This window comes from Galeopterus variegatus, unplaced genomic scaffold (assembly GCF_000696425.1).
Source record: "Galeopterus variegatus unplaced genomic scaffold, G_variegatus-3.0.2 Scaffold1224, whole genome shotgun sequence".
Classification (NCBI taxonomy): Eukaryota; Metazoa; Chordata; class Mammalia; order Dermoptera; family Cynocephalidae; genus Galeopterus; species Galeopterus variegatus.
In genome coordinates this window covers 9,148-35,450 of record NW_007727335.1, presented here as the reverse complement: position 1 = coordinate 35,450, position 26,303 = coordinate 9,148, and the positions used below count along the sequence as shown (strand labels likewise).

The 26,303-nt window shown below is 38.8% G+C and overlaps 1 protein-coding gene across 1 annotated transcript in view; it reads right to left on the bottom strand.

Moving 5' to 3' along the window:
* Positions 1-24,120, bottom strand: part of LOC103592846 (dystrobrevin alpha-like) — a 28,364-nt gene extending 4,244 nt beyond the window's left edge. Inside the window, exons 1-6 of the mRNA XM_008575707.1 lie at positions 23,995-24,120; positions 13,386-13,545; positions 10,366-10,455; positions 7,192-7,360; positions 4,947-5,079; positions 2,978-3,026 (exon numbers count right to left, since the gene is read on the bottom strand). Coding sequence (XP_008573929.1) covers positions 3,009-3,026; positions 4,947-5,079; positions 7,192-7,360; positions 10,366-10,455; positions 13,386-13,545; positions 23,995-24,120 — 696 coding nt within the window. The 3' untranslated portion in view covers positions 2,978-3,008. The remainder of the gene's footprint in view (positions 1-2,977; positions 3,027-4,946; positions 5,080-7,191; positions 7,361-10,365; positions 10,456-13,385; positions 13,546-23,994) is intronic.
* Between the last annotated feature and the right edge of the window lie 2,183 nt (positions 24,121-26,303).

Here is a 26,303-nt window from a genome sequence, read left to right as displayed (position 1 = left end):
ACACACACACACACACACACACACACACACACACACACACACACTCCACTCCCTTCCTATGATAATCAGGAACAAATGTCCTAGGACATTGTGTGCTATTGCACCTTCTGAAGGAGAGGACAGGAAGTCCTCCATGTTGAGTCTCTTTCTTAATGGGTGCCTGAGGCATCTAGAGGGTCAAATAAAGCAAGATAAACAGAAATATTTGTGCTGTCCTTTGGACAAGGAGATGAGACCACTGACCCACCATCAGAATGCCATCCTGATTTTTTAACAAATCCACTTTCTATGGTCTAATCTCCAAATTTCTGAAGATAGGGTGTGACTGGCCAAGGAAAGTGGTGTACTATGTGTCCAGAGAATGGGAAAGGGACAAATCCAAGATTTGAGTGGGCAAAATGGAGTCTTGGAGGACCCTAACCTGAGTACTAACCATTATGTATACTGTTTCTTCAAAAGTGGCTAGTTGAAAAGCGATAAACCAGGTTTTACTTGATTCACTCTTTTTAGTATGCTAATAAGTGCATATTTGTTTTCAAATAGGCCTAAAGAGCTTTTTGACATCTTCTCTGACGTCCCACCTTCTGCCCCTTACAGGCTCTGCCTTGGTGGATGGTAACTGATGTCAGTTGATAGATCTGGCTTCACGACCCTTGGATGAGAGATGCATATAGTTTCTGGCCTTGCAGCACAGTCAGAAAGTGCAAACAAAACATTTCAATAATATAAACTGTTCTAAAATTTCAGCTGTATTTCTTGGTTACATTAAAAAAATTATAGAAAGCTAGAACTAACTGCAAAGATGAAAAAACCACTAGCTTTTGCAGTGCTCTGTCAGGTTGTAAATTTATTTTGCTTCAGTAGTTGATTTAGTGACAGGCTAGTTCATGTTTAGAGTCCTGGCGAATGCCAATTAGGTAGGATACAGGATACAGGAAATGGCAGAGGCCTCAACTGTTTCATTTTTCACTGCCAAATTAGCAACAGAAGACTAAAAAAATGGCCTAAGAACTTGCAGAGGACTGAAATGTTTGGTTTTTTGGTACAAGAACCAAATGCCACTTCTTATTGGGGTTTATGTCAAAGCTATTTCATTAGGCTTAAAAAAAGTTTTTCCCCCTAAGAATTAGCTACTGATGTTGAAATAACATACAGAGCAAAAATGATCAAAATGCTGGAGATAAGAGAAAGAAAATACTATTAAAGGAAAAGGCCTGCTCTTTGGGATTAAGTTTGTTATAACTGGAGTTTATATTTTCAGAAACAGCTCCTGGGAATTTTTTTACTTTAGTCATGATGAATCAGGAGGGCATGTGGTGTAGCATTCTCTAATCCAAGGGACGTAGAATTGAATGCGGTCAATAAGATTCTTCCTTTCACACCAAAAGGACCTCACAGCTCATAAAGTACATTTCATCAGAGCAATTACGCCATGATTTTTACTTGCTTAATCTTAACCTGAGGACTGAGAAAGAACGTCAGTACTGTTTGAGCTAGAATGTACTCTTTACCAATCGATATGTCATTTAAGAGATATACATCTCTTTTACTTTAGCAACCAGCACTGATAGAAATTATTGTAAACTGTACTATAGACTTATAAGATTCCATGGTAGGAAAAGGCTATATAACTAAGGTAGTCGCAAGTCCTTAGGCCAGTGCAGCCAGAATACTGTGAGAAGTGTATCAGCTTTGAACTGTTATGGGAGCATCTCATGGCCATTAGCTGGAGCCAGAGAAACTCTGTAGACTTATGGAATAGTGTAGCCCAAGGTGTATTAAGTCATTGCACATAGTGGAGTCCCGGTCTTTTTTATAAAAGTAGAGAGAGCAAGTTAGTTCTGAGTCCCTGTGTTTCCCATACAATTACCTAAACACTATAGCAGCTCCCAGGTACTGAATTGCTTATAAAGCACTGAGCATAGTGGCAGGCATATATGTGTATGTTTATAATAAGTTATAGTATGTCTGCCACTATATCAAATTCTTTAAAAACTACTGAATTGCTTATAAAGCACTGAGCATAGTGGCAGGCATATATGTGTATGTTTATAATAAATTATAGTATGTCTGCCACTATATCAAATTCTTTAAAAACTGTATCACAGTATATACAACTTCTTTATGAGGTAGGTATTATGATATATGTTGCACAGAGGAAACTGAGGATAATAATACAGGCTTAATCATTTGTCTAAAGTTATGCTACTAGGCTTTGGTGAAACTCATATTTGAAATTAAGTCTATTACAGTCCAGAGCCCAAGCTTTAGACCAGTACACTCAAGTGATCCTGCCAGTCAATGGCTGTTCTTGCTACATTAAAACATTTATGAAGATTTCCCATGGATTTTAGGTAGACCTTTGGGATGCAATCACATGCAATATAAATGATATTTTAAATTAATTTATATTCTGCTGAATTCCACAATGGATTTGAATCAGCTATTCCAAAACTATAAGGCTGCAGCATTTTTCCTCTGTTTTGATTCTTTTGTTTTCTTTAAGAATACATGATTTTGCATTCACTTGCTAACGTACACACACATTGGATATTTTGGGCCCTAAGCACAGAATGACTAAGGAGCTGACCTATCTCTAGAGGGGCTGAGCAAGCTCAAACCTTTCCTTCTCAAGTGCTGTAATCTCTGATGCAATTACAGATTGGTGATGTGGCTATATACGCTTCATGGCCAGAGGATTTCTGGGACATCTGATGTTATACCAGTTTCCGTGCCAATTTTCTTAATTAATAGAGTAAAAAGTCAAATGCCAAGGATGTCTGGCAAATCTCCACTGGATTGTAATTAAATGCTCTATAGACTGAGATGATCGTTTGATACCAGCAGGAAAGGAGGATATTTTATTTTATTTCATAGAAAGAAACACCAAAGAAAGAGTGTTTGTGAATTTGGGTTACAAGTTATCAGAATTCAGAGTACAGTGGCCAGCTTTCCTCCTAAATAAGAGGATACTTACTTGAGAGGAGAGTGATAAAAGGATATTGCATTCAACCTTGCAAGCTGACCTGTGGGTGACAAAGGACACAAACAAGAAAGGTGACATGTCAAGTCTGTGATGCAGTCAAGCTGGTGAATTATTTGGCTGGAAGCCATGCAGGGAGAGAGAGAGAGAAAGAGAGTCCAATGAATGATTCATTCAACAACCATTTGCTCACAGAGCATTCAAGGAAAACCACTTCGACATTCTCCAGGGCTTATGTCCTGAGGAGGGACACACAGGCCTGTTATTTTCTCCCAGCCCCTTTCCTGCCCTTTCCCTTGAAATCATGGGGCATGGAAAGGAAAAGAGAGAGAGAGAAGGAGCTTAAGATTTACCAGAGATGACAAAAACTCCAACTGGCTCTTAAGTCATTAACAGAATTTCCCTTCATTTTGCTCGGATAATGTTAAATTCCTAATTCATTAAAATAAATAAAAACCTAATATTTTATATGAAGTGGTGAAAGGCTGCCTCCCTTTAAAAAAAATAAACTGCTAGAATTTCAGTTACTGTTGTCACCGTAATCTGGAAACTGATATGAGCTCACAGAGTGATGCCTGAGAGGTGCCTCTCATAGCATGAACCAGAACATTGATTACGTAGCCTCATCTCTCTCTCTCCCTTCGTGCAGCAGAGCCAATGAGATACGTGTAGGAATGCCGTTCCTCAGCCTTCCCAGAGACACCCTGGCAGCTTCATTCCAGGATAATTTCCTCCTGTGGATGATCCATAGAAGTTGCAAAGAAAGAGCGCTCTCCCTGGGTTTGCAATCAGGCGACTTTGTTTCTGCAGCATAGGAGCATGGCTCTACATATATAGTCACTTTTTTCTTTCTCCCCCCCACCCCTTTTATTGTTTGATTAGACCAACCTTTTAAATGCTCCTGAAAAGTGGTTGTTAAACTGAAAAGGCTAATGGAACATTCCAAAATGGCAAAACTTTTGTTTTATATTGTTGGGGTGGAGTTGGTGGCCTTCAGTTTCCTTCTTGATACCTTCTTCCTGGGAAAATATTTCAAGGCTTAATCCATAAACATATGAGAAGTAGGAGACAATTTATTTTCTCTGCTTCTCTTCCTTTCACTAACACAGTAAAAGAGGGCCACTGCTACTGTAAGAATGTGGAGAAAGCTTGTCTGGCTATTGGACAGAGAGTCTGACAGGATAAAATAAGCCCCAGGGGGCCCGGGGAACAGCAGGTCACAACCCCAAAACATCCCTGAACTCCCAGAACCCCAACAACACACCCGAGGATTAAAGGGAAAGGAAACAAACAAGAAAGACAAACAAGGCAGTCAACAGTCTCCATGGGGAAACGTATCACCTCTGTGACGAGTTACCAATTACATTTATTCCCAATTGCACGTGTTATGTTCAGTGGATTCTCAGATGGGTTGATTTACTCCGGGACGTCTGAAAATCTGTCCATCCACACCTTGCTGAACACGGGCCTACAGTTCCCCTGACATTTCTCTATGAGGTTTGTCCCCCTCCTACTTACATTTGACATGAGGTGGGCAGGGAGGAAGCCTGAGGACAAATATTTCAAGGGAGGAGATGTATATTTATGCTTATTCAATTTCCTTGTGCCCTGTTCTCTGTATCCTTTTTTTTTTTTTAATGTATGAGAAAAAGCATCTTTCTTAATGATCCTGGAGGAGGAGTTTGAACTGTTAGCTACCATATTTCTGCAAATATAACAAGGTCTTTTTTCATTTTCCAGACCAGGTTTATGAGACTCCATGGTGAGTGACAGCTATAAGAAACATATAAAATTTTTACTGTCTAGAATACATGGATTAAGGAATGCATTTAAAATATATTCTAGAAAGGCAGGGTGGAATGAAGGAGAAGGCATGGATTTTGCAAGGACTGGAAGAGACCCAGTCTGCAGGGTGGTGACAGGAGGGGTGGGGCAGGGCGGGGTGGGCCTGGGTCCCTGGTACCTGATAGGCTTCATCCTGCAGCTTCTGTTTCAGGTATTCCTCCATCTTGAGCTCATTCTCCAGCTGCCGGACTGAGTCATCTTCATAGCTCTCATCCTCGGGCCGCACATAGGGGTCCCCATCTTCTGTAACTCTGAGAATAAACCACAGATGGCGTTTGGGAGCAAATCTTAAAAGAGCAGTGTGAGTGGAATTCATGTGTTCTGTAGTTTTATAGGCACATTTATTTCCCTTTAGTCTTCCAATTCACTTTCATGTCTTCTTTTACCTAAAGGAAATTTTTTTAATAATTTGGAGGTTCGAAGCAATATGTGATCAAGGTATTTTCATACTCAATATTTCTATGGCTGTCTGGTGATCACTGGTCATCTGTGTTTCTCTAGGGTTCACAGGAATGAGTTGGCTTTTTAGATGTTCTATAGTCTTAAAGGGAGACTTATATAAAGTTTTGCCAATCTGGGGGCTGTTTTGTTTTTTAAATGGAATTCAAGAATACTTTCTATAAGGAGAGTGAGCCCTCTAGTGAAATAATGCGTAAAGACATTCATTCATAATTTAACCCTCTGTTTGTTAGACACACAGACACCCTCCCACACACTCACGCTTTATTATTTTTAGGAGAATCAAGTCTCAGAATATCAGCTAGTTGATGCTCTTGACCTTAAAAATTTAGACTAGCTCTGAATCTGAAAAATCTGTTTCAATTGTTCAATTGCACTGTGAAATAAATAGATAAGAATGACTTCATCCACTAATGTGGGACACTATCTCCATCTGTTCACTCAGAACATGTAAAGCTCTTCATAAGTTCGCTCCCTAAATCATACAAACGAAATATTGTCAGGGTAAAACACAGTACATGTTTAGACAGTACAGATATTAAAATATCCCTGAAAATAAAAGGAGTGGTCAAGGAGAAGTTTTTGGACTGGAACACAAATGTCATTGCTCGTGTTTATTTATATCTGTACAACATGTTCTCGTTATTTCTGGAGGTTTGGGGCCAGCCTGCATGGGTCACGAGGCCTCTATGTACTTTTCCTCCCCAACATTGGGTCATGAGTTGATAGCTAGTACTGCTGTCCAGCGTTCCAGGGACAGCAGATTGGATTGGCTTTAATAGTCTTGCATTTTAGGAGTAGGACAAGGGAATTTTAGGAAACCACCATGTACATGCTTAATAATAAAAAATCAAAAAGATATGTACTTCAGACAAAACAGATGACAATTAATTCACCATGCTGGGTAACAAACAAAACAATTCTAAATTATAGAGGAAAGGGCAAGAAAGCAAACTAAAATTAAAAGCAGCAGCATACTGCCATGTAAAATTATCCTATAACTATCTTGTTTTGATCTCACACTCTGTGGCTTCACAGCTGGCTTTCAAACCACGTTTCTTCCTGATTCTCCATTATTACCAGTCTTTTACTCACTAGTTGGACCGAGCGCCAAAATGCCAGAAAGGCCTTGGTTAGTTTCTCCTTTGGGTCTTTAAAATGGCCAGTTTATTTCTGTAGACTACTCTGCAGTGGTACTACTACTTTCTTCCCTCCTAAGCCGGGCTCTGCAGCTCTGTCCAGCTCTGCCTTGGTGTCTCCGCTTTGGTTTCCTCTGCTGACTACTTTGAGCTGATCCCGGTCACAGAAAGCCTAGTGGGAGCGTCACTGATTCTGCTAGCTTCTGTCAAGCTACAGAAGCCTAACTGGGTGAAAATCTTTGCAAAATAAGTCTTTTGAGGGTCAGATTTATATATATATATTCAATAAATCAACCAAACTGAATTTGTTTATAATGGGAATTTAGACATTTACTTATTTCAGTTCCAGGTGTTTCCAAGATGCTTTTTTACATCCACTTGGGACAGAAGGCTTTTTAGCATCACGGAGTCCTTTAAGTGCAAATACAGTAAAGCTGGAAGACTTATCTTGTAAATTAGTCTGTGAGTCCTGGAAGGGTGAGAATGGTTTTTAAATACTATTTTGTGTATAACTAGCACAGTGCCTTGGGCAAGCCAGGCTCTGTATAAGCACTGCTGGTTCAGGTTTTTAACACTCCCTGGAAATTTTAAGGGGGAAAAGGCACGACGCCATGTTTAAGTGTGGCACCCTTCTACCTCTTCTGGTGGAAAAGTAAACTGCATCATTTCTTTGCAAAATAAGAACAATCATGTTTTTAGTTTCTTGTTGCTCCCTACAGATTGTTCTGTCACTGAGGCAATAAACTCCAACTGGAAGGTACTCACATGTCGCCGTGCATGGTGCTTGTGGTAGGTCCACCGTGAATGTACCCAGGTTTTCGGGCGTGGATTTGTGCTAGAAAAGCCTTTTCAGAGGTTGGTGATGGAACCAGATCCTCAAACTGAGTCCGTGCAAATTCAGAGTCCACATTACTCTCTGTTTCACTCCCCACCTCTAGTAGGTACAAGTGAAGAAGTAGAAAACAACTTGTTAGATTTTTTATGACCTGCAAATAAAGGACTTAGCCTAACATAAATCAATATGCCCTGTATAAAGCATTAACCAGCTGTTGTACCTTAGTCAAATACATGTTAAGTTTTTCATAATGAGAATTGATACTAACATGAATTATTATAAAGTCATTTGGTATACAGCATTTTGTTTTTTAATCTCACAAATGTTATGAGGAATTTTTGTGTCTTAGTAACTGACTTAACTCCTTAAACCTTCTACTTTTTAACCTCTATAAAATTCTTTATTAAAATTGTTGTTACTCTTGCTTAATCTTACTCTAATTTAGGAAATACAAACATAACTTACTACATTTGCTTAATAGTTCAAGGAATTATAAGAATATAAATTAATAGTACTTGAGACTTCCACAATAACTTTTTCATCATCATTTGCTAGGGTAGTGGGTATCTGTCACTAATAACGATTTATTAACTACTATCATTTTATCCTATTTGGTAATCTTAATCTAAAATAGCAGCAACAATTTCTGATTACTTTAATTCTTATTCAAAAGGCTTTAAGAAATTTAAGTCCAGGATTTTTTTAATACTGGTTTTATTTCTTATTGTTGTGATCTCAACTATAAGATCACAGTACTATCAGACAAATATCTTGCTAGGTGTGCTTTAAGGATTAGATGTATCAGTAACTGGAAAGATATTTACTTCCATATTCATGCTGCTAAAGTTTTTAAAACCCTGTGTCATAAAGTTAACCAAGGATGTGAAAAATCTCTACAAAGAGAACTACAAACCACTGTTGAGAGAAATTAAACAGGATACAAGATGAAAATATATCCATGCTCTTGGATTGGAAGAAATAACATTGTGAAAATGTCCATATTACCCAAAGTAATCTACAGATTCAATGCAATCCCCATCAAAATTCCAATGACATTTTTCTCAGAAATGGAAAAACTATCCAGACATTTATGTGGAATAACAAAAGACCACACATAGGTAAAGCAATCCTGAGCAAAAAAAATAAAGCTGGAGGCATAACACTATCTGACTTTAAACTATACTACAAAACTATAATAACCAAAACAGCATGGTACTGGCATAAAAACAGACACATGGATCAATGGAGTAGAATAGAGAACCCAGAAATCAACCCATACATCTATAGTCACCTGATCTTTGACAAAGGCACCAAGTCTATACACTGGGGAAGAGACTGCCTCTTCAGCAAATGGTGCTGGGAAAACTGGACATTCATATGTAGGAGAATGAAACTAGACCTGCACCTCTCACTATATACTGAAATCAACTCAAAATAGATTAAAGAATTAAATATACATCCTGAAACAATAAAACTCCTTAAAGAAAACATAGGGGAAACACTTCAGGAAGTAGGAGTGGGTACAGACTTCATGAATATGACCTCAGAAGCACAGGCAACTAAAGGAAAAATAAACAAATGGGATTATGTCAAACTAAAGAGCTTCTGCACAGCAAAAGAAACAATCAAGAGAGTGAAAAGACAACCAACAAAGTGGGAGAAAATATTTGCAAAATATACACCTGATAAAGAATTAATACCCAGAAAATACCCAGAACTGAAACAACTTTACAGCAAAAAAACAAGTAACCCAATTAAAAAATGGGCAAAGGAGCCGAATAGGCATTTCTCAAAGGAAGATATACAAATGGCCAACAGACACTTGAAAAAATGCTCAACATCACTCAGCATCCAGGAAATGCAAATCAAAACCACTTTGAGATACCAGCTCACCCCAGTTAGGGTGGCTAAAATCCAAAAGACTGAGAATGATAAATGCTGGAGAGGTTGCAGAGAAAAAGGAACTCTCATACATTGTTGGTGGGACTGCAAAATGGTGCAGCCTTTATGGAAAATAGTATGGAGGTTCCCCAAACAATTACAGATAGATCTACCATATGACCCAGCTATTCGACTTCCGGGAATATACCCAGAGGAATGGAAATCATCCTGTCGAAGGTATACCTGTACTCCCACGTTTATTGCAGCACTATTTACAACAGCCAAGAGTTGGAACCAGCCCAAATGTCAATCATCAGATGAGTGGATAAGGAAACTGTGCTATATCTACATAATGGAATACTACTGTGCTGTAAAAGGGAATGAAATCCTACCATTTGCAACAACGTCGATGGACTTAGAGAAGATCATATTAAGTGAAACAAGTCAGACACAGAAAGAGAAATACCGCATGTTCTCACTTATTTGTGGGAGCTAAAAATAAATAAATATACAAAAAAATAAAGGGGGGGGGAAGAAGACACAACAATCACAACAATTCCTTGAACTTGTTAAGACAAGTGAACAGACATGATGTATTGGGGGGAGAGGGGAGAAATGGATGAGGGAAAGAGGACTGGGTAAAGGCACACAAAAATCAACTACAATGTATATTGAGAAGTTAAAATACAATTCCAAAAATAAAAATAAAAATAAATAAAAATAAAAACTCCCCGTCATATTAGGAGGATAAAGAGTGTCTCACAATTTTACGCTATTCATTTTCTGGGCAGATCTTTCTTTGGAGATACTGCAAAGGTAGATTTCAGTTTTGCCTCATTCAAATAGTCATGCTTTCCAAATTAACAGTCTAAATAGGTAAAACATTTGACTCCATAAAATAACTTTAACATTTTGTTACTTTGGATCACCATACATGTGAACAGTGGTTATCTTTGGATTCTAGAATTACAGGTCAATTGAAATATTTTTCTTTATTCTTTTCTGCATTTTTCAAACTTTTCTGCATTGAGTATGTATTAATATTCTTCTAATAAGCAAAATATAAACTTTACTAAAAAATATGAATATACAAACAAAATATCACACAGATCTTTAGAAAAATCTTTTTATATTTGACTATGAGCAGATCCCCAAAAGAGGCCCCTAGCATTTATGGATCCCTCTGCAATAAGCAGACAAATGAGAGGGCATCAGGGACTCACCAGAATTCAGCTCTTTCACGAGAGAAGACATGGTGTTAGTGATGGAATCCGCTGCCACTAGCAAGTCATTCCTTAAATTTCTCCTTGAACCTTCAGTGAAGAAGAAATAATAGTTTAAAAAGTCAAAGCTTTTTCTTTTCTCCAAATTTTTATGTTGTTTGTCATTCCCATTAGTAACCTAAAGAAAGAAAACTTCTAAGACTTCTCTTTTTCAGAAGTGCTTTGGCTCATTTTCTGAAAGAATACACTGTGGCCCCTGACGTCAGAAGACATGGCTGATGATGGGGGTTCATATAACATACAATCCAAATTGGGACAATTTTGAAAGTGAAAGGAAACAGTGTTAGTAATAAGACCAGGTGACCTGGCACAAACTGGGATGGTTCCAGCTAAACCATCACGTAAGGTCATCCTTGATAAGAATAATCCGCACAGATGAAAAGTGTGGTTTTGCCAGGGGAACTATGCCTTCCTCGGTGCTGGTGTCATTCCAGCCATTACCTCGTGGCTGAACACATTGAATTCTGGTCTCTATTAGCACAGGCTTCATCTCCTATCAGGGTTCCCAGAGAAATCCATGCACTGAGTGTGGAAAAGGGGCAAGGATTCTTGCTCCTGCTGCCAGACCATGGGCAGATGCATGTCTGGTACGCTGCATTGGAACTTAGATCATGTTGGAATTTAGTCTATGGTAGAGAAAGGTTATTATTATGTTTCAGGGATGCTAAGAGTTAAATGGATATTTGTGGGCTGGCTTGGGAGTAGGGCAAAGATGGAGATGGGATAGAGGGCTACTCACCATAATGTCTTTGGACAAAAGAGTTCAAGATTCCAAATCCCTGACTTACAAATGAACTCTTTATGAACTAGGGGCTCCTATAGGCCCCACTTCATTCTGTTATTTCTCAGAAAGTAATAATAAATAAGTAAAATAATAAATAAATTTAAATTTAAATATCAAAATAGGTAGGTAAAAACATTTATAATAGAAAGCACAAATTGATTTAAAATACTGTAGATTTCTTTAAAATATGAGTTAGGGAAAAGACATTTTTCCTTCTAAAAATTAGAAAAAGAAAGTTATTTTGTGAATTACATAAAAAAACCCCTCAAATTATATTCAGTGCTTAGAAGAAAAAGCCCTAATAAGGATTCTCTCATTTCCCTCAAAACAGAGAGTCCATCATTCTCTCCTATTAAAAAGTTTCAAGATTTTTATCCCTGATTTTTTCTCATGCATGAGAGTGTTTCTTCATGCTTGTCAAAAGACAAAATTACAACAAATTTATAGATCTCAAATGATTTTTATTTGTGATTCTAGAACCGGGCAACACCTCATTCTTAAAATAGGATGATGTTCCAAGGAGCTGAGCAGAGGAGGTTGGCTTTATAGACAGAAAAAGGCTGAGAAACGCAGAAACAGAAATCAAAAGTGCATTGGTCATTTCAAAGTTACTTTCCTAGTAAAGGTTAAAGCAGAAGGGACTTCCTTATGACGCCCATTAAGATTGGTCTGTTCAGGGATTTGACTATAATATCTCTCTTCTTGATTTCTTGGGAGGTCGGATAAACACCTTAGTTTTGGCTAGGTGGTGTGGAACTGCAGCAAGAACTCCGTTCTGATTTGGTCTGTTGGGTCTAGTGCAGGAGCTCAGCCCAAACCAATGGCCCTCTATAAATTTTGTTTAACACACTGTTCCTATCCCTGGATATTATCTATGTTAAAAATTGTTTTTTGTTTAATCTGCTGGGCAAAAGGTAAAATTTATTTAAATTTGTACTTCTACAATTATTTGTGAGGTTGACCATCTTTTTGTATTTTTATTGGCAATTTATATTTCTTCTGTCTGCTCATATCCTGTCTTTGTTGTGGGGATTTCTTTTTCTTACTAATAGCTGCATGCTTTATGTATAACTGAAATTATGAAACCCGATTGCCACATATGCTGGAAATGGTTTTCTCAAGTTTGTTTTTTGTCTTTTGACTTTATGTTTCACTTTGCCTTAAAATTTGTAGTCACATATGTCTCTTTCTTTCTTAGACCTCTATGTGTGGGCCTAGAGGGATGTCATGATATATTGCTCATTTAAAGAAAATGCAAATTGCAGACCAGAATGCAATGCATGATCTTATTTATGTGAAAAAAAAGTATGTGTCTGTAAACACACACTTAAAGACATCTATTTATATATGAGGATACTTCAAAAAGTTCATGGAAAGATTTGTATTATGTTTTAATTCTATTTTCCCACAAACTTTTTTTTTTTTCTGGCAGCTGTCCGGTATAGGGATCTGAATCCATGACCTTGGTGTTACGAGGCTGCACTCTAACCAACTGAACTAGCTGGACAGTCCTATTTTTCACAAACTTTTTGAAGTACCCTTGTATAAGCCAAAAGCTGGGAAGGACCAAGCTGTTAATAGTGATCGCTTCTGGGAATGAGATTGGCTGGGTGAGGGTCTGCAGGAGGATTTTTTTTTCTTACTTTCTATAAATTTAAAAAGTGATGGAAGAAAAAGTTTTAAAAAGTGTTAAAAAAAAACACTTCTAAATTAATAAAATTACTTCCCTTGGGGTCTCTTGGCCAAGTGTAAATGGATCTGAATCAGGACTCTGTAAAATGACTAAATATCCTTCTCAGTCACCTCAGAGCTAAAGAATTGGGATTATTTAATCTCAGTCTTAATTTTGCTTTAATGTTAAGAGAAGACAGCAGGAAATAAGATCTTTCAGAATTTTTAAATGGATTATATTTATAAAGTTTCCTGGGATATTGGTAAAAAGATTTCTCTTCCCTTGACGCACAAAGACTGCCTAAAAAATGGGGTAGGGTAATAGAAGCCAGAGGAAGGTAAACCTGTGAAGTGAGGGACAGATTCATGTGCATGGCTCTGACACAAGCCATGGAATATCCTAGAACACTCAAGTGTGGCTCTGATGACTCTCAACCACTCCATAAACCTTGGTAGCTTATTTGCCACATCAAAGCAGATCACAACAAAAAATAAAGCCACTTACTTTGTGCAAAGGCCTCTTGCACGTCTCCCCCTACCCCTGTGAGAGAGTCCTGAGGCGTGTGCGTTGGGGTGGAGCAGGCCGATGCTGACCGGATGGGCATGGGGATTGGCCTGCTGGTGGTGTGGCTGGGGGAGGAGCGCGGGGAGCCTGCCCCCTGGGTCTGGAGAGACAATGCAAGTCGTTAATTTGTTTTCCCAAGCAAATGCCATATGCCAACCCCAGTGCCTCAGTCAAATGTTAAAAACAGTGACAATGAAATTCCCAAACAGGAGGAAATCCTAGGTCATTGAGATGGTAAGCCTGAACCTGAGATGCAGGTGCAGATAATTTAGGACCCTCCTATGTACAATGTGAACTTTTCTTATATATAATATGGGTTAAATATTGAAAGCTAAGAATATTAGTATAGCATTGTTCTACAATACAGTACTAGGTGTGTGACCATATGATGAAGCTCTCGTTAAATACAGATAATGACAAGGTGTGTATATTTTCTTCTTGAAGGAAGTTTGCCGAATAAAAAGATATTAAGCAAAAGTTTTAAATAAAAACTAGGAGACTATTTGGGAGGGATATGATTTATATGCTTCCTAAATTTTCAACATTTCTGTCCTGGCATCATCTTTGGAGGATAATTCACAGTTTAAATTGTGTCTTGCAATAGTGTGCATATTAAGCCTCAAACTAAGAAAATGTTTTTCTCTTCACCTGTGAAAAAGCAGTATTCTATCAGGACAGTAGTAAGAATAGTAGGATTTTAAAATGAGTAAAGAAAAAGTAGAAAACAACTAAAAAGTGACATCTTTGCACTACATGAGTCTTTGGCATGAAACCATCCTGAGACTGTTGCAGCTTGAATGTTACGGCTTTATCGCTACAATGAGGTCCCTTGGAAACATTCTCCCTGTTTTAATAATTACTTGACAAAGGAAGTCAGTCACACATGCGTAAGAAAATGCAAAGAGCCCCTCAAGTGCGTACACAACAGATTAGGTGTTCACATCCATTCCATCCCAGTCTGCGGGGTTGGTCTGGCCAACCAGGGTGAGAACTCTTCCATAGTAAGGCCCAGAGATGACCCACCCACCCATTCAAACTCCTAGACATGCACCACGCTAGAGAGCAGTGCTCTGGGATATTCAATTTAGAGCTTTGTTTTGGGCTCAGCTGCTTGCAATTAAAACACACAGCATCAATCCTGTAAAGTGCCATGCTGTTAGCTCTCCAGGGCTCAGCATCATACATAATTGTCAAATCTATACGTTGAGAAAACCCCAGAATTAAAAATGAAACAAAGCAGAACACAGCACAGAAAATAACTCATGTAGTGCCCGGTGGGCTGAGGTTTCCATTCTTTCACTCTCAACAGTACCTTGCAGTGGTCTGTCCAGGCCCAAGGAAGAGAATTTTGCCCGGTTGCGACACTTTGCAGCCTGCTTTTCACAGCCTGCTCAAGGAGGGTCTGGTTTTCCCCAGCAAATTTTGGCAGCTCAGCCCATCACCTTCAAACCTTCTTCTTCTGAGCTACGACTGCACCCCCCAGCTTCCCATGCCGATAATCAATAACTTCAGATTTGAGTTGTGCTTTAGGGTGTCCAGAGGGTTTTCACGTATAGTACATTCTCACTGATGAGACCCTATGGAGTAGGCTTTGTCACTCTTAATGTGCAGTTGTGGGTCCCAGTGCTCAGAGAGGTGCAAAGAATTGCTCTATCAGGAGATGGAGCTGGGGTAGCAGGGCTGGTGGCTTAGTCCAGGTGCTCTGGGTACCCTGGGCTATAGGAACCTTGACGGGCTACAGGTGGTGGAGGGCCCCTCAATGTTGACAGATGTTGGTCAGGAGCCCTGAGGTCTGCCTACCCCTGGCAACCCCATCCCCGCTTCCCTGTCATCCTTTTCAAGGCAGAGCCCCCAGCAAGGCTCCTGGGCCTTTCTCATCTGTCCTTTTTACCCAGAGACCAGTCACAGCAGGAAGAGGGGACGAGAGATGGGAAGGTGAACAGAGTGGTTGAGGGAAGTAGGCTCCTCTTGGCTATGCAGCGAGTTACCCTCTCAGCCCTGGGAAGCCAGATACTCTTCCATGGTAAGAAGTTCACAATGGTAATACAATTCCACTTTCCTATGTAATTTACAGTGTATAAAGCACTTTTATAAATATCGTTTTGTTTCCTTTTCCTAATATGTGGTAGACATGATAATAGCTTATATTTGAATAGTAATTTGCAGTCTATAGAAAACTTTAACTCCGAATACTTCACTTAATCCTCCTAACAAACATATGAGGTACTATTATTCCCACTTTATAGGTTGTCAGATTGAGGCTCAGAGGAGATAACTGGGTTAGCCGGGGTCTTAGAGCTACTGAATGGCAGAGATAAAATGGACCCCCAGCCTTTAGACTACAAGCCCAGGGTTTTTCCACAACACTACAGCTGCTTCTCAGGATTGTGGGCGCTGTGACCAACCATCACATGCTTCCATCTGTGCTTTCACTAAGCATAGAAAGGCTCAGCAACCTGAAGGCTGAAAAGTGCAGGGCACAGACCCCCTAGTGTGTGGTGTTGGAGCAGGGTCCCAAGGCCTCCTGCTGGGCCAGGCAATACCTTTTGGTTGCTGGGACATGGGAGAGGTGTGGATGCCCAGGGTGGCAGGAGGGCCTTTGGGCTGTTTATTGATCAGTACAGAAGTACAGGCCCACAATTTTTTATCCACAACTTTAAAATCCAAAAAGCTCTGGCAAACGCATGTTGTTTCATAATGAATTGAGCCCTAATGAAGGTGGGAATATTGATGTGGTATCTGCATTGTATTGCCTTTCAAAAACCTGAATAATTCTGATTTCTGGAGCATATCAGGATCCAGTGATTTCAGCTATGGGGCTATGGACCATACAACTATTTCAATCTTTTAACAGGTGTACTGGGGCTCTACGGCATACCAGCCCTGCTTGCACCTGCTATACCAGATTTTCCAATGCAGGGTCCTTGTGGGGCTGCTCCCCTTCAGGCAGCATTTGTAAGGAGAAGCATATATCTGGCCCTTCTGCCTTCCTTTCTGTGAGCCTCTCCCCTCCTCCTAGGGCACTGGGCTCTCCTGCTAAACTGTGTTTGTCTGAGGCATCCCCAGCCCTAGGTCTCCCTGTACCTGGTCTCCAAAGCCAAATTTTCCTACTCCTTTTCTATCTGCTTCCTTTCTTCAAAACTCCCATTAGTGGTTTCGTGTTAAGGGAAAAACAATTGACTGAATCTAAACTACACCAGTGTGTGAATGACTAATGGCCACCATCCCAAATGGATCTCTAATTGGTGCAATTTCAAGCAGTCTGATTATGTGGAGAATTTACGTGGAAGATCCTGTGAAGAAAAGATTCAGCTGCGTCTTTTCTGCAGCTTTCAACTCCCAAGTCAGGTCCAGTCTTTACACAGACTTTTGGGGGTAGGACACTGACTCCTGGGGTGGTCATGGCCCCATCTCTCCTTGTCAGGACACTGTGTAGTCTGATGCATAGTTCTTTCCTAGCACGTTCTATGGGGAGCGCCATCTCTGGACTACCTTTCTGTTCCAGTCTTGTAGGGCCATTATAAAACTCCCAAGTCAGGTCCAGTCTTTACACAGACTTTTGGGGGTAGGACACTGACTCCTGGGGTGATCATGGCCCCATCTCTCCTTGTCAGGACACTGTGTAGTCTGATGCATAGTTCTTCCCTAGCACGTTCTATGGGGAGCACCATCTCTGGACTACCTTTCTGTTCCAGTCTTGTAGGGCCATTATAAAGGAGCAGTTGCCTCTTGGCATTGAGGCAGATCAGTGGCAATGTCACTGAGTTTCATTTTCACAGGTCGTGGCCCCCGTAGAATGGTGACCTCTAGCCTGGTCATGAAGCATGGTTGTCTGCTAACAACTTTAGAAGAGTTAGAGTGAATAATCTCTGTGAACATCTTTTCCTGGAAATTACTCAATGATTAATGGAGCAAAGACTTAAGGGACCATGATCCATGTAAATCAATATATAGATCTAAAATTCTCCAGGAGAGAGTTGATTTATGGAAGAAGGAAAACATATATCACACTTGGCAAATTTAAAATAGCTCTCTTCCTAGAGAATAAATGAAAAATTAATTTCTATACGCCATCCTGAGAGTCCACTCAACCTGCTCTTTTATCAATTTTTTAAAAGTCTGACAAGATCCATAAATTTTCTGATTTTTTTCCAGGAAATATTTTGGTTTCTGCTCGGCACTAGAAATGAGAGATGCTTAAAAGAAAGGAGCAAAGGTCTGATTGCTGAGCCAGGGCATTACGTACCCTTCTTCCCCCCAGACCTGAAGCACCTACATTTGCTTTGGCTGAGAAGGCAGCCTAGGCATGCCCGCTTTCAGCCTGGGAAGGTACAGCAAAACACTGTTTAGCTGCATTCAACCTGCTCTCATCCTCTCTTGCAATACACATTCACGGCATGTCATCCCACTAATGATAATTTCTATAGCTGGGCTTTTTAAAGGGATTGTTGTATACAAAGGGCTGTGGGGATACAGTGAAGGTGATTGATTTGACCACTTAAACAGGAGGTGTCATCTGACTTGGGTTCTAATCGTGGAGATTTCCAGGTGGAAAAGAGGACATATTGGGAGGAGAGGAGAGAAGTGCACCGCAGCCTTGGAATAGCCAGTGCAAGGCGTGGGAGGTGTGAGGGCATTGCAGAGATGGCAGGAGACTGAAGCACCAGGCTCACTGTGGGGAGCGGAGAGAAATGATTCTGGGAAGGGGCGGAGCCGGGTCTGGGGGCCTCCAGTGACTAGAAGGTCATCTGTGAAAGTTATTAAGCAGAGAAATAATTTTTACTTCTCTAGAAGTAATTAATCAATCCCTAATTAAAAAAATATGAGAAAGATTCTGAGAGGGTATGTTTCTGAACACTAGATGTAGATAGTCCTTACATTGCAGTAGATTATCTATGGGTGAATTATCCCCCTCCCTCACTTTTGACAGGTTCACTGCTCCATAGAATACCAGCCAGAGAGGATGAGCAAGAGAAATAAAGGAAGGTGAAACTTGAGCGTGTAAAATTGGTCATTTCTGGTCTGCCCCTATTGCATAATGTATTCAGAGTAAGTAGAAACCTGAGTGACTACAATTTTCCGAGTTAGCTGGACCATCATGTTATACATAGAGAAGAGAAGGGGGCAGGAGATGGAATTTGGAATGATGTTTGAGTTTTTTAGCTCACCAAACTAGAGCAATTGTATTATTTAATATAATATCAATGTATATACATTATCCTCCCAAATAAGGAACAATTAGATTCCAAAGTGTAAAATGGGGTTTTCAAAATGAATCCCTACTGTAAATTTGAAAAAGAAAGCCCTGCAAATGAACACAAACTTAATTTTGATCCTTGACTAAAATATGTGCCTTGAATCAATCACCTCTCTCATGCAAAAATATATAAGTAAAACTTTCAGAAAAGATCATGGATGTTAAATCACACATTGTACAGAACGCCACCACTTTCAGCCCTTCACTGTATCAGCTATTTAAAAATATTGACTTAGATTTGGGTGAAAGCAACACTGTGCAAATGTTAGCATATCTAGGATCATGTCTGATGTTACCAGCAACAGGAAAATATAATCTTACTGGATGAGTTCTGTCGTTTTGTTTTGTTTTTTTTTAGAAATAAGAATGACTCTGCTTTCTACTGTAGAAAGCAATTATAAGAGATCTGAACAAATTAAAAGCCCTGTTCAAATTTCTTCCCCCAAAGGAGACACTATCAGTTAACTGACACTATTGATTAACTGTAAGGAAGAGAAGTGAATGTGTGTGTGTGAGTGTGTGTGTGTAAAATATAAGTTAAATTTGTAGTTTATATATACTTGTGCATATGTGTATACTTATGTTCATACATTCACACTTATATCTAACGCTCATATAGTATTTTACAAAGTGTTTTCACACCCATTATGTTTTTAAATCTATACAACAACCCTATGAATCATGTATTATCAGTATGTTTCAAATAAATGACCCGGAAGTTAGTCAACTTACTGAAGATCTCACAGCTGCAAGCAAAGAGCTGGGACCATTGTAACTCAGGTCTAACTCCAGTGACTTTCTAAGAAAATTATTACTAAAACCTTGCTTTTTGAACTCAAAGTCAGGACACTTGGTTTTAGACTGGTATATAATATTTGGAACTGGAAGTATACCAGAAATTCTGGAACACATTGTTACTGCAATTACACCCGAGCTGCCTTAATTTTTAAATTTTATGAGTGTTCTTTTTATGGTTCTTTCAATAAATCTTAAAGATACACAAAGAAGAAAGAGGGTAGGATAACTTCAATTCAAGTTTTGTAAAAAAATTTATTGCTTGTGATACCATAATCATCACATTATATTACAGGCACTGTTATTTTTTAAAGTCATGTTCTCTCCTCAAGGGGGATAAATTCATGCATTACTTCTAACAAGAAACAGTATAGGTAGGAATTATATATACCAGTATAATAAAACACTACATTGAACCACACAGACTTATGATAAAGCAAGTAGAGGTTATTAAATCAAGCACAATTTGTTGTGTGGAGTGTTTCCAGTTTGATTTTCAAAAAGAATGCCCCTGAAGGGGAAAGGCTCATAAATAAAAACAGAATTTAGAAGCAGATGCCAGTCTAAAACCTCTAAATTCTCTCCTTAGATCATGTTTACCATGAGAAGTCTGTATATTTGGATGGCATTTGTTTATTTCCTTGTAGAACTGCCTCTATAGAACTGGAAATTTATGGGGTTCTGTCTTTAATTTTGACTGAAGGTCAGTATAAGAAATAGCTACAGAAAATCTATGACTGCATTTTTCCTTTTTATTATTCAGTACTCCTTCTGTAGAGCTCTGAGTGAAGACTTTCTTTTATATTTTATGCCAACATAAATTTCTGTCCCCTGAGAAGTGGTATTTCTGCACTGATAAAACTACTGATTATATATTCTCTTTTTTCTGCATTGCCAGAAAGCTGACATGATTGTATGTCCCGTATGATTAGCATATCTGCATTTTCTTTCCTTTAGTTTTTGATTTTTCTATTTCAATTTTGAAGAGCCACTGTTTATATCTTTTGCTGTAAGCTGCCTCAGGTCCTTTTTGAAAAGAGGCTTGAGTATAAAAGCCAGCAAGTAAATTAGTGAAATCGACAAACGCTCCCTCCACCCAGAGGATGCGACGCACCGCTGACATGTGGGTGGTGGGGACTGATGGCCTTTAGGTCCCTGCACTGCAGTCCCACTGTTGGCTGACCCTCCTACGTGGTGAGGAGCTGGAAGATGAGGGCAGTGGTGGCGCCTTGCGGGCACTGCCAGGCTTTGGCTCTGCACATCACTGGTTTGTGAATTTCCTCATCCACTAGGAGGAGGAAGGTTTTATTTGATTCCTATTGCCTTTTTCCATGCACATGCTAAGTAAGAGACAGGGAAGAGAAGAGGCCATTTGCAAAGAGAAGTACCACAAGAAAGGCATTTTCTCTACCATGATCTAAGTGTGTTGTAAGTACAATAGTAAAACCCCATGTATGGATTTATGAGCAATTATACAGGCTGTAAATGTGTGGGGAGATTGTCTCATGTTAAAATTTGACTTCAGTAATTTTTTTCACAAAATACAAAATAATGTAATACATTGTCTTTATTGTCTGACATTACAGATTGGTTTTACACTTTCCTTTTTTACAGACCGTGGGAATGAAGGGTAAAAATGTGTCCAGCATTTTGCAAACATTTTTTGTTACACACAAACACACACAATGAATAATAGAAAAGAGCATACAGAAGAATTAAAAGATACGCTGAAATTGGACAGGCTGTTTCTAACTGATCAATGGAAACTTTTTAATAACTCTAGTGAGTGCAGTACACTGTCATACACAGCTTGGTACGTGCACTTGAAATTAGTCAGACATGACTCCAGTTTACGCTGTGTTTAGATAGTCACAATGTCCCTATTTCCAGAAAAAAAAAAATGTATGTGATGACTTGGTGAACTCCCAGAGCAGAAAGGTTCTTGGTGATAAAAAGAAAGACTGAAAGTGACCTGTCCTTTAAGATTATTGTCAATCAACAGTAGGTATTCTGCTTTGGGGAAGAACCAGAAAGATGGGAAGTAAACAGTTACTGAGTACAATCTTTCTCTCACAAGACTGAGCACAGTTTGGTGGGCAGTGGAGGACAGGACTTCACAGTTATGTGATGGGAAGAGATTTAATTGCCTGATTTTTATTTTTAAAAAAGGGTTCCACACCTTTTCAGTAAAATGGAAACTGAAATGCATGTTCATGACAGGAGAGGAGGTAGAGGTTAGCTTCTGTGTGCCGTGGGCTTTGCAATAACGTGAATCTTGGTGTAGCTCTCGTGACTGTGGGGGTGTCTTTCTATTAACAGAAGGGTGTGATCAGCAACCTCTGAAAGCATAAGAATGCTTTGAAACTTATATCCCTGGGGATCTGAATAGTTTTTAACAAATTACAATTCGTTCCCTCTTCTAAAAGATGTAACAGCTCTCCTTTTGATGCCGACAACAGTGATAGTTATAAAGAATGCTGAAGTTTATATATTTCAATTCAAGCACTACATTGAAAAGGAAGCAAATTAGTATGATTTTCTTTTCTCTTTCCAAACTGAAGCATGAACATACATTAGAGGCAAAAGCAATGAGAAAAACAGCAGGATGGCAGGCCCCTCCATTGTTAGTTAAGACCTGCAGTAGGGGACATAACTTACTCCCTGCTTCAGCTCTTCTTCCTACAGAAAGATCGAATCAATAATAGTTAGATTACTCAGGGTTCCAACAAGAGCACGTACACAGTGTGAAGGATGCACGATGGGGAAACATCGACATGGCTTTGGTGGCGGGTCCAAGCCTCTGCCACCTCAGCAACTGTAGTTCCAAGTCTACTTAAGTATCTGAGACTCCAGACCCATCTATTTTCTCCATGAGTCCAGCCATTTTTCAACACGATTTATCTCTCTATCCTGGTGTTTGTACAACTTGATACAAAGGCTGTGCTCTATTTACCACCGGTGGTGGTAAATAGACTCCTATCCCATAGTGAAAGGATCATCGCTATGGTGACAGAGGCTACAGGAACATAAGCAGGTGGCAGGTTTCAAAGCTTCCTGTCATTCAGTGAAGGGAAAGAAGAGTTAGTCCTCTTCATTTGGTGTATTTGAAAAGAGAAGCAGAAAGAACTTTTCTGGTTCATCAGATGAGATAATAGGCCAGAAACAGCAGCAGGTCATTAATTATCTAGTTCTGTCTTACTGTAGACAGGATCTTGCATGCCTAAAGCGAGGCATGGAAAGAGTTGTATATCTTTCCATGAACTTTTTGAAGTACCCTCATATACTGAAAAGTAAATTTTGTTGAGTAAAAATCAAGCTTTCCCAACACTGTTAAAGAGGGCACTGATGGCAGAAAAAGTTGACTAAGGAATAAAACAAAGTCATGAAAACAAAAGAAAGAAATGTTACAAGAGCAGTGCCTGGGGTGCAGTAGGTTTCAAAAAATACTTGTTAAAGAAATGAAAGAAAGAAGGAGAGAGAGAAAGAAAGACAAAGAAAGAAATGGAAAGAAATAAATAGAAAGAAAGGAGGAAAGGAAGGAAGGAAGAAAGGGAAGGAAGGACAAAGTAAAAGCAACGAATGACAGTGTGGGGGAATGTGGGCGATCCATGGACTGAAAGTCAGCTCATCTTGTCTCACAACTGAGCCACCCTAGGGACGCTCTCTTCACTATTCTATGAGAAGTTTCATTTCCTGCCTTTGGAATGTCCCAGTTCTAATCCATCCTGGGTTCATGCTTGTTTACATCAGGCAGGATGATCACACAGCCCTGACACTTCTACTGAGCTGACTGTGGCCATGTGGCCATGATCTGCCTACTTCTGACTTTAAATGTAATTTAGTGTACACTGATGAAGGGAATAAAGTTTTATTAAAGGAAGAATGTTACTTCCCAATGGGAATAATATATTACAGTACTCTACAGAAGACTTCTATAGAGCATTTTATTAAACACTCAACTTACAGAAGAGTAAGGAAATATTCTCATTTACAGTTTGCATTTGATGCCACTGGAAATCATGTGACTTGCTGATAGAGCCACAGATGGGAGAAAATATTTTACTGAAATCAACAAAGTCCTCTTAATAAAACTATCATCACCAAAACTATTTAATGGCCAATGTCTTAATTTTCTGAAGCGGAAATTAGCCTCTTGTTCAACTTAATCAGAATTTCTGAAGGCTATTAAATATAAAATATTTCTAAGTAAACCCAGTTTTATTACTTTTAAGGACATAAAAGAACGGAGAATAAGCCAAGAAGTTACTCTGCGAAGGCCTTCAGTAGCAAGGTTCCAGGAAATGGGTAAGAAAGAGTTCTATAATTGACTACCACTGTTTCATGGGTCTACGAAATAGTTCTACATAGGAGTTTGAAACAACATTTTTGGGGAAATCACATACAGTAATTGGAAAAACCATTGCACATTATGTGCAAACACTGTTTTTCAAATGCCATGATAATAGGTCTAGGAAGCATTTATTTGAAACGTCTTACCTTTAGTAGCTTCATGAGACCTTCTAACTGGACCATTAGCTCTCTCCGGCTCTCCTGGAGAGCAGACATTCTCTGTTCCAGCTCATCCTTGCGCTGTCTAAGAAAGAAGCAGTTGTCATCAGACATAGCATTTAACTCACTGAGCTAATCACATTTCCCATTCTCTGGGGCTAGTGGACTATCAGAAAAAGGGCATCTCTGGGTCTTTGATGTGGTTACTGTTTTTCAAATGAATGAACAATTATAGCTTGAGGTGTACTTTTATTTGTTAGAAGTTATTCTAAACTTACACAGAATTAAAATTCCTCAGACATTTCCACCCTTTTACCCTGAATTAATTGAATGGAATATTTCCTGAATGCTTACTATGTAATGGGCCTTGTGTTGTGTTATTTGAGACAGCAAACAACCAAAAGCCAAATTGTCGCTGTAAAAGGCTAATCTTACAGATTCTCCAAATCTGAAGATCCTTTTTTCAATGCACAGAAAATACTGATTACCTTAGTATTTGAAAATTTGATTTACATTTTTCTTTAAATTTTCAAAAATTTTTATTTTTTATTATACATACATGTGGGGTACAATGTTGATTTTCAATAATTATGTAGAATGTGTGGTAGTTAGATCAGTATAGTTAGCTTATTCATCATCATAGTACGCAATCATTCTTTGTGTCTGCTGACCAGTTCCTCATTAGCCCCCCCTCCCTCTTCCTCACCCCTCTCCTTTTCCACCTCTGGTTTTCTAAAAGTTCAACATATTACTGTGATTATTGTTTCTTTCTTTCTCTCTGTCTCTTTATTGTTCATTTGCTTGTTTATGGATTCAGCTCCCAGTTATGAGTGAGAACATGCAGTATTTCTTTCTGCACCTGGGTTATTTCACTCAGGATAATCTTCTCCAGGCTCATCCATGTTGTTGCAAATGGTAGAATTTCATTCTTTTTTATGGCTGAGTAGTATTCGCTTGTGTATATGTACCACAATTTCCTTATCCAGTCATCCATTGATGGACATTTAGGTTGGTTCCACCGCCTAGCTATTGCAAATAGAGCTGCAATAAACATGGGAGTGCAGGTATGCCTTTGACTTGATGTTTTCCAATCCTCTGGATATATTTATTGCCAGGTGTGGGAGTGCTGGATCATATGTAAGTTCTGTCTGTAGTTGTTTAAGGAACCTCCATACTGTTCTCCATAATGGCTACATTAATTTACAGTCCCACCAACAGTGCAGGAGGATTCCTCTCTCTTCACATCCTCGCCAGCATTTGTTATTCTCTGTCTTTTTTATGATAGCCAGTCTGATTGGGGTGAGGTGATATCTCAGAGTGGTTTTGATTTGGATTTCCCTGATGTTTAGTGATGTTTGAGCATTTTTTCATGTACTTGTTGGCCAAATCTCTTTTATCCTCAGCACCCAATGTAGTGCCTTTCAAAGGGGAAATATTAATGATACATAGATATATAATTAATCTAAAATTTTTAGTTTAAATTCAATTTCATAAAGTCAGAATAAAGGAGTTCCTACATAATTGCTCTATAACTGAAAATGATATATAAGGTTTGCAATTGTATAATTTTGCTTTGTTTTGCAGACTTTCTATTAAACTGTCAGCCAGAATGGAAACCATTAAGGACAATCTACACTCTGTCATTTATATTGACACTAAGAGGTACCAAAAATATATTAAAGATGTAAAGAAATGGAACAGTGTGGAGAGAAATATTAATGGTTCATGTTTCTAAAGTATATGTATACTTTTAAAATCCGTTTCAAATCCATTATTTGACAATAATTACTAGGTAAGTAATACATACAAATTTTCCCTTGCCACAAAGTCTTCTGTTTGAGTTTGTAATATTACTTATATACTTATACTTATATTCTAAAAATGCGTGGATGCTTTAAACATGTACGTATTAATGAACAGATAGATATGGCTTGTCTCAATGGCATAGACAATATATTAAGTGGAGCTATAGCAGGGACTCTGAAATGAAAAACTGACAGTATAAAAATGTCACAATGAATTAGGTCAATGACTCATCTAAGTGAAAGATGTTCTTTGGAAGGACAGGTTAAGGATATAAATGAGACATCTCTAATTCACTTTCATATATGCTTTCTCTATAATGAATTTAAAATTTATAAACATTTCTCAACCTTTTTTGAATATATTTATATTTTTAGCTATTATTGCTGCTATGGATTACTCCTGAAGCAATCCTTCCTTTGATTTCCTTTACAATTGCCTCCTTTCTGAATGCAAAGGATGAGAATCTTATAGGCTTTAATGGTATCTTATTT